The sequence below is a fragment of the Pholcus phalangioides genome, unplaced genomic scaffold (genome assembly GCF_987345545.1).
Source record: "Pholcus phalangioides strain wild (caught in Gottingen) unplaced genomic scaffold, Ppha-v1.0 ptg000005l_1, whole genome shotgun sequence".
NCBI lineage: Eukaryota > Metazoa > Arthropoda > Arachnida > Araneae > Pholcidae > Pholcus > Pholcus phalangioides.
In genome coordinates, this window is record NW_028301598.1 from 7,140,941 (window position 1) to 7,150,560 (window position 9,620).

General features: G+C 36.4%; 1 protein-coding gene across 3 annotated transcripts in view; it reads left to right on the top strand.

Moving 5' to 3' along the window:
* Positions 1–8,629, top strand: part of LOC149085814 (regulator of G protein signaling 7-like) — a 76,477-nt gene extending 67,848 nt beyond the window's left edge. For all 3 annotated transcript variants that reach the window (XM_089232240.1, XM_089232241.1, XM_089232242.1), the window contains 2 exons: positions 2,068–2,210; positions 4,507–8,629. In XM_089232240.1, the coding sequence (XP_089088366.1) occupies positions 2,068–2,148 (81 nt within the window). In that variant the 3' untranslated portion in view covers positions 2,149–2,210; positions 4,507–8,629. The remainder of the gene's footprint in view (positions 1–2,067; positions 2,211–4,506) is intronic.
* Positions 8,630–9,620: the final 991 nt, after the last annotated feature.

The following is a 9,620-nucleotide window of genomic DNA, read 5'->3' on the forward strand; positions in this document are numbered from 1 at the left end:
TTCTTGCTGAGTTGGCTGTTATCATCAAAATACTGTGGTAAATCAGGATGTAAGGGGTGGGGAACAGGGTTTAAGCTAAAGTTGCATTTTTCGCAAAATGCAAAAGAAGTGGTAGCCACTTTCGCAAAAATGCATACAGGAGGTAAAGAACGAGTAGACATCCAACCATCGATCATTACATTAGCATTGTAGCATTTTGCTAAAGCTTTTCTCCCCATTTTCATTTTTTTGCAAAAGGAATTTTTTATCTAGCTTAAACCCTGGTGGGGAATGAAAACTGTCTCAGGAAAGCGTTCCTGGGTTTCTAATCAGGTATTGAATCTGGGCATATAACCAAGTTTTTTTTAGTTTCCACCAAATACTGCCATCACAGTTGGGAATTAAATCCTTGAAAATCGAAATTTTGCTGTAACACAGCTTTTTCACACAAAATTTTCTTATGTTTAAACCAGCTAGATCAAGGGCGTTCAGTCTTAAGCAAGTGGTATCTTTCTATGCTTATCAATTGGAAGAAGAGCACCCATATGACAACTCTGACCTATACTGAAATTCTGCTAATCCGTAGAATGGTGGTGTTTGATTAAGGTATCAATAAATACCTCCTAAGTTGAAAACCAAAGTCTCTGAAATATTTCAGTGTTGGGTTGCTCAAGAGCAGCAGGTTGGAGATGCCAGGCTTATAGAGATATTTTTACTTGTACATAAAGCATGGGTGAGTCAATATAATTAATTTACCCGGAAGCCTAAAGTTTTTTCAGTGTTATTATAATCTTGCAGTCGGAAACCGGATTCTTCCAATTTTTTATCTCTTTATTGAAAACCTCTAAAAACTCTTTTTGTAATTGTGCTCCTCTTGAATGAAAAGTTCCGTAAAGAAAATACTCTTTTATTCCTTTAAATTCCAGATTGACCACGTTTTCTCATGAAAAGTATGGGAAATTATGATTTTTCCTCAAGTACGAGATATCGGCTATTGTTGGCTAACAGGAAATCCACTTTACAACCAAGGACGTAATATTGCATCCAAATGCCAGTGAAATAGATTCGAACAAGTTCTCTCTGTTTTCTTTCCTCTCTCCTCAGCTTTGTTGTAACCCTATGAAAAAATTTGTTCTTTTTACCTCCGTTTATTTCTATACTCCTATTACTGATCTATTACTGATTTTTTCCCACGTGTGATGTATCCTTCTACTATATACATGTAAGAGCAAAAAAGAACAGGTAGGGTGAGGGTGAAAAGAGAAATCTACTTCGTAAATACTTTCTTATAAACTTACCTATTATACTGTTTTCCTTTTATATTTGTTTTTTCTTTCTTTCTTCTACTTTTTTCCTTTTTTTCTTTTTCTAACATGTGGTTAGGTTAGGACAAGGTTACCATATTTATTGCCGATTCGTAAAATAACGATCATCAGAATTTATTGCCAATAGCCTGTAAGCGAAGGGGGGGTTAAAGTAAGTGAAGTTGCCAATTATTGTTGAAATAACCATAATATCAGCAATGCGGGAAATGAAGCGCTTCTGCAAATCACAGTAATTAAAATGAATTCTATGAAAAAGCATAAATTATGACAAATATACGAGACTCAATATTCATATTTATAGTTATAATTTTTGTTTAAAAGTTTAGAAAATAATTTTAATCTCTGATTTCAGTGAAGGATAAAAAATTAAAGTAAGCTTTGCTGATAATAAGGAAAAACTGGACATTTTTATATTTAAAAACAATCTGGATGGTTAAATGTTCCGGGGAAAATGGATTGTGTAGTTACCCTGTACAATCCTAAAAAATACCCAGTTTTCCCTGTTATCTGTATGTCATGTTTTCTTTGAGGCGAAATATTTCATCATGTAATAAACTACAGACTTTTCAAGTCTGTGAATTGGCATCTATGATAAAGTTTTGTTTTCTGATCCAGAATATTCATCTTAAAAATTTGGTCCTGTAGCAGTTTCATAAAACATCCTTAACCAGTTCATCGAAATTATTTGAAATGATTGACAACTTCAAATATGTTTTCACCACCATCTTCTTTTTTTAAATTTGTCTTTGCTTTTTTGTTTCAGACTTCCGTGAAAGGGATCCGATCTGTCATCTCTTTTAGTGGCAAGAAAGACCAATCTTCTACTTCTACTTCTTCTTCTTAGCCTTCACGAGGGCTTGTTCTTAGCAAACTCCCAAATTAAATTTTAAAAAAAAGAGGATAAAGGTAAAACATCGCTCTCCTAAAATCGTTTTAGAAATCAATTCAAAATTCTTTAGACTTCTTTATTAGAAGCAGGTTTTAATTTAAGTTATGCTCCATTTAAGGTGTCTCGTACTTCCATTCTAACACTGAAACTTCTATGTTTGTGTGTCATATTTTCTTCTTTTTTCTTTAGTTCTATACGCAAAACCCTTATAGCAGTAAATTTCTTTATTTATTCACTTCAAAATTTTATTATGAATATCTGGATGTGTTTGCCTGTATAGATATGTATGGCATTCATTCTGTTCAGCGTTTCCCAAAAGTTTCCTCCAAAGTATCACTTCTCAAGCAGTGGCTTCACACCTGAGATAAGAACATCCTTAGTAATTTTTAGATGGGTCCAAACAACCACTGAATTAATTCAGAAAGCCAAATCTTTTATAAGAAGCTCATGACGAGCACCCAAAAGTCTTAAACACTTCTGGTGCCTTGCCCCAGAGGTGCAGAAATGTACCAGAGGGACTGGACCGGAAACCCATGCCCCCCTTTGCACTCATAGGAAGAGGTGGCTTCAACAAGGTTGCAAGGGGCTAATGCACCTGGACAGCAGGTTGAAAAGAGGGACATCCTAGGCCTTTGCTTAGACACATAAATTTTTAAAATCACGAGACACCCAGCGATGCCACTTTTTTTAGTCATGCCCTGACAATGAAGATTTTGGAAAAATTTGAGGGAACAGACAGGGTCTTGTGAATTAGGGATATCTCTATTGACATGGCGTCGTAATACCAGAAACAAGAATAAACTCTATGACACGGGTACATTTTGGTGCCCCCACCCAGTAATTTTTCTCAAATTTACTGCGTGGTAAAAATTTACAAAATTTTTATTTTTGGTGAAATAAAATCAAAGAAAGAATTCGGGTTTTCACTTGTTAAGAGCCTGGAGCACCATAATCCCCCTTGCAGTTCCCCAGTTTCTGTCCTAGGAACCTTGGAATAGGTATTTTGGAGTTAATGATGAACTCTCTGTTGGAGATTCAAGATAATTAAAAAATTGAACCCCAATAGGAAAGAAAATATGATGGTTCATCAATATGAGCTGTAATGTGAAAAAAAAGTTATCTGACATAATGAAGAACTTTGAAATAACCCTGGACCAAAAGAACAGGACAGTTGACTTTACGTCCTTCTTTGAGAGCAGGACTTAGGGCCAGTGAAAGACTTTTTAGCCTTTCAACTTCCTATCAGGGAAAGTCTTAAGGGTAGGACATCCGGCTTTGCAACTGGACGAAAGGTGAGCTCAAGCTGCCCCTGCTGAGAGAACTCTATCGCTGGAGATGGGCCCTATTATTATTGTTTTTTTTCACACCATATAGGCTCTTCCAAATTATTTTCACAGCAGATATCTCTGCGACCATTGACTTTAGAGACATACTTTCAGTTACAAAAAGTTTCGAAATGATGTGCAGTTACTTAAAATGTCAAAACTTCTTTGAGGAGTCATACATATTTTTTTATTTGAAAAAATAAAGGTAAAGAAAGTGTGAAATAGAAAGTGTAAAGAAACCGACTTTTTATTTTCCCTGTGTGCTAAAACCTCTAATTATTGTAACGTAGATCACGCTCTAAAAAGTCATTTCCAAAAATTTTTTCATACTTTTGAATGCAGTCTCTGTATTATAAAATATAACACTGACCAATATTTATATCTTCAGTGGTTTGTGCTCAACAATGATTGCCCCATCTAACCTTTGAATCCCCGCCCTTATGGCCCCCCTTAGAAGTCAAACTTTGAAAAATTGCTTCTTAGTGAGTCTTCACGCCATGGAATAAAATTACTGCCCAAATCTCATATTTATATATAGCTTCAGCAGTTATCCATATAACCTTTGAATCCCCTTATGACCCCCCACTAAGGGTTGAATTTCGAAAAAAACTCTTCTTAGTGAGTCTTATATCATGAAATAAAACTACTGCCCAAAAATTTCATATTTATAGCTTCAGTGATTTTAGCTCGGCAACGATGAATTAGTGTATCAGTCTGATCATGTTACTTTATATATATGAATTAAATACATAAAATCACTATGTTTTGGTAACTTATGATGGTGTTGGCAACCATCACTATGTGTTGACAAGTTTTCATTGGTTCAAAAGTTTCCATTTTTAGGGATTGTTTATGCTGCGGCCAAAATTCAAAGTCCAGACCAGTTCACGAATTGGCAGTATATATTGTTTCTTTTACCTAATTTTCTAAACTATTATAAGTGCTGTAATATATCTTGTAATTGCTGTCACCGAAATTTATTTTGCAGCTCATTTCAAGCAGTTCTTCCTGCGAGTGGTTCATCCAAATCGTTCAATATGTGAAAAAAATTGTGTATGAACATGGCCTATTCTCAAAAACGAATGCTGTAGAAGAGAACTGTTTCAGTGGCTTCTCCGTTTCTTCTATAGCGAGTGCTTCCCACGTCTGTATCAACACCTGATAGACATTTCTAGATGTGTACTAATTCAGAGTACTGTGCTTTTTTTGAGTGCGTACTGTGTGTGTGTACCAATTTAGAGGCTTTACAACAAGTTTTTTCTAAAAGAGTTATAACAATGGCTTGTGGACGAGATCTCATTACTGTTCGCTTGCAAATAGAAAGCATTGATGCTGATGCTCCTTTTCCATAAAATATTCGGTATTTAATAGAAAAGTCCAAACGAATCTCCACATGTAATGAATAAGTTTCAAATGACGGCCAAACAGATGACTATCACACAAATATTGGGTTTGTGTGATAGCCATTGCACTACAAATCTATTAATTAAGCACAAGAGTTTACAAGCACAATAATTAATAATATACAAGCAACAGCCAGGACCGTCTTAAGAGCATCATGGGCCCCCGGTCCAAGTGCTGTTTTTGAGGTCTTACCTGGAAAATTCTCGAAAATTTGAACCACTTCTCATTTTTGTGAGGCCCCTCTCCTCTTGAGGTCCCCAGGCTGTGCCTGGGTTGGCCCATGTGTTAAGACGACAATGGCAACAATGTGAAAATGAAATTTATCTACCCATTATTCCAGAACAGTTAACAGTTTTCAGAGCTATTTTAAGGTTCTATGGCATCGGCCAGATGTTTCACAAGATAATTTAGGTGAGACATTGAATTGAAGAAAAGTAATTAAAAGAAAGTGATTTTGGACTTTCTGTTGCAAGAGCCCGGGGCAAATTCCTGCTGATAGCGCAATGGCAGTGGCTTGCTTAAGCTTTTTCTCTGTGGTTTTTCTAACTTCAACAGCCAAATGAGAGTTGATCTCCAATTTAAAGGTCTCTCTACACAGAGCAGGAAGACCAGCAACATAATGTGGAACACTAAAATTTAAGCATCCATCATTTTCACTTGCAGTTTGATAGATGAGAGCACTTTAATCACCTAACGTGTATACCGCAGACACCATAAATATAAATACATATATACATGCAGCACTTTTCCAGCATACATCAATTTGTTAAAGATTCATTGTGGGGGGGGGGATATTGACGATGTACATATTTTGGCCATTTATGCAAAATGTAATACATTTTGTGTCAAAATTCTCAATTTTTCTTTGTTACTCAAAGCTTCTTTCATATGTGTCCCTTCATGATCTCTGTAAATGTCATAATCCATTTTTACAGCTGCTGTAGGTCTTTCTATTGGTCAGAAACATGTGAAATTTTTACAGAACATAGAAATGCACATGAAGAAGCTTTTAGTGGCATAAAAAAAGAATTTCACAAGAGAAGACACACTACCTTCTGCACGAACGACAACGATATGAGGTTTAACAGTAGTGATTTCTCTAAATGGTGTACCCATTATTTTGAAATTCTAATCTTACACTCACAGATATAATCAAACCTCATTCGCAGGTGACTCGGATAACACTTCACACCACGTTCCTTTTTAAAAATCCTGATGACATGCGTTTTCATGATATTTAATTCCTCATAATGCATCTCCACACTCTGCTTAAGGGGCCACTTTTATGAAAGTAAGCTTTCCAAAATTTTTACATAAATCAAGCTCTTCATACAATGTATACAATAAGCTGAATGCTCAATTATTGATAGTTTTCTTGCATAGGGAAAGCATATAAAGAGGGTTGATAGACCTTTAGAATGGGGACCCAGCTCTGATATAAGCAGAAGCCCTGTGACAAAGATTCTAAATTCTTATGTTAATTCATCCATCCTAGTAAACTGCGATTGCTGGTCACCCATGATTTAGATTTTTTGTGTGTGTATATACTGCTATAAAATTGAACCAAGGACCAATTACAAAGGTCCACGTTCTTAAAGAATGCAGCGAGGTTTAATGGAAAAACCCTGTTCTAGATTTCTTTTTTAAAATTTACACACCATAGGGTTACTTACTTGATCATAAAAGAAACCAACAACCTCTTTGCATTATACGAAATCCCCTTTAAAGGTGAACGTAACTCACTCTATTAGTAGCTTATGCATTCTCCCTCTCTCTATGTGGGTTTCTTCTACCGCTCAAGTCATAATCCTTTGAGCATTTATGGAGCAAGATGAGGTTGACAGGGGGTCCTGAGTCTATCCACCAGCTGAGAAAAGATTTGGTTTAGGCTCCAGGGCCATAGCATGCCTTCTCTGGGCTCAGAGGAAGACTTTTTCTTGGGGTCCCTCTTGAAAGGGTTATTATAATGCAAAATAAGTACATTTTTTGTGGGGCTCCCATTAGGCTCAAGGCCCGAGGTAGTGCCGGTTGCTCCAGCCTAGTCATGGGATGTTAGGCTCCAATGTACTAATTTTCCTCTGACATCTCTGAACTAGATATAACTCTGAGTTCACCAGTCGTGCTTTAGCTTTGGCTCTGAGATTGATGTCCAAGTGATTGAGGAAGTCACCCACAGCCCCCTGTATGGATTAAGTTATTGAGTATCACCATGTTGGGGGAGACATTTTGACTGATTTACTCTGTGGAGGTGTGGATTTCTCCTCCTTGCAAGAGGCATGTATAATAAACATGGAATTTTTAAATAATTTTTGATCTGAAAGACAATCCACAAAATTCCTTTGCCATCCACTTTAATATTCACAAACCACATTTAGAAAAGCAGTAAGTTAAAAAATCAGAAAATGGGCTGACTTCCATGTATGATTAAACAACAAGGTTGCTGCTAAATTAGTAGGTTATTTTTTTTTCGTCACCAATAATTTACTTTGACGCTTTGGCTCTTTCAAAAATTTTCATTGGCGACTGGAATGTTTTGCAAGCCAATATATTATCATTATCTTTTTAGTACCATTTTAATTCTAATTCTCAGCAGCCTCTTAGCTCTCTTAGTAACTTTTCTTTCATGCAATTTTTTTGTGGTGGCCAGCATTAATTTTTATGATATTGAAGATGTTTGGCAACAATAAGGAAAATTCTGGGTCACCAATGTGCCAAATCCTGGCATGACCAGAAATCGGATATTTGACGACAACCTTATGTATTGGCTTAGGAATCTTAGCCATAAAAAATTACTGTGATCCCCACAATCTGGAATTGCTTTTCTTAATTTTGTCTCATTCGTATGATAATTTTATGCGGACAACAGGAGATTATGTCAAAACATACCAAAGAGGGCTATACCACCTACCTCTCTTGCTTTCAACCTTAGCAAAATGTCAATGTGACAACTATAAAGTTGAAACTGACATTTTTAACCATTACTAATGCACAAAACAATATTGGCAGGCACGACTTTTGCTGCCAGGGGCACCAAATCCAGGTTGAAAGGAAAAAAATCTTTTTGCAACGAAGAAAATATGGTCGGGCCATCAAAAATTGGTCCCACATGGGTAAAGCTTTTTTTGAGATTTTTTTCTCAAAACAGTTGCCATATAATTCCTGTCTGAACTTTTAAATTGTAAATCTTTTTTCCGCATTCGACATCTCTCTCTCATTACACTCAACTACTAACCGAATCTAAAAGCATTCAATTGTATGAAAAAAACATGCACGTCAGGATAACTTGTACATTCAGCACAAATTTCATGGACATCTGCAAATCTATTATACTAGTTCGAAAGAATTCCTATCTCCCCACAAGACCATCTTGAAAGTATAATGATAATCTTCAGCTCACAGATTTAGTGAGCAGCTGAATATTTTGTGTTGTAATGCCTCTTTATGCTCTAAGATTCTCCTCTGATCGATCGATAAAGCATTGACAATTTTGTGTAAATAGGAAGAATAAATGCGAGTCGAAGTGTGTGTATATATATACATACATATATTTGATGTAAACTTATAAGAAATCTAGCTCTATACTATTGTAATACTATGTTAATACTCATATGCCGTTTCTTCTCTCCATCGATTGTGATATCTTAATTATTTTGTCATTACTCTATTAACGTTGCAAAGTCTTATTAACATTTCCCATTTTTTGCGGAGATTTGTTTACCTACATTGTTACAGATTGTTACATTCATTGTAATTATCACACAGGGTTTTTTCGAAAAATACCTGGCCAAACTCGAAAGGCAAAAAATATAACTTTTCGTCTCAGAATGTTTTTTTTAGATAGCTGCAGGGCTGCAACTAGGACACTCAGTAAGTGGGAAAGTAAGCATGCATTTTGTGAATTTAGTAGGAGCTCTTAAAAGATGAATTCGGTGCCCCCCCCCATGGTTCAGTGTTTGTGGCACTAATACCAACCTTTTTCTTGCAGTTATGACCTTAATTACAAGAGGCAGGGCTGCAACACACACCAGATGCCAGACACGGTCAGCCAAGGTAATCATGCACTTTGGTGCTCCCCAGCAATGTTAAAAGAGAAGTTGAAAGGTGAAATTTGTGTCCCCCTCTGGTTTGGCGCTTGGGACACCAGACCCACCTGCTCCCCCACTAGTTGTGGCCCCGAGTAGAGGGGAGAAAAGTCAGTTTCATTTCTGTAACAAAGGGTGTTTTTGGCTTAGATTTTCAACAGTATGCATCATACATAAATTAGGCGTTTGCAAATTGGAATCCCGCGAGTGAGCATACAATGCACGATTCTTGACAAGAGTTACTGCCAAGCCTATATAACTTTATTGGCACTACCAACATCTTCTATAGCAGAAAACCTCAGTGGGAAGCTCATGACATCACTGAAGTCATTCATTTCACCTATAGTCATTGGATATACTGCAATAAAAGGTAAATATTTCGTATGCATTGGACTGCTATATCAAATGGCTACAGGTGAAATGGACGACTTCAGTGACATCAAAGCTTCACACTGAGGCTTTCTGCTATAGAAAGTGTTGGCACTGACCTCTGTTGCAAAGTTGCTTGTATATATGTTTGAATGCTTTGCAGTATGACAAGAACACTCAACAACATATATTGCTACATGAATATTAGCCACTGCGCGGTTGTATGAGTATCATGGTTCCAACCTTG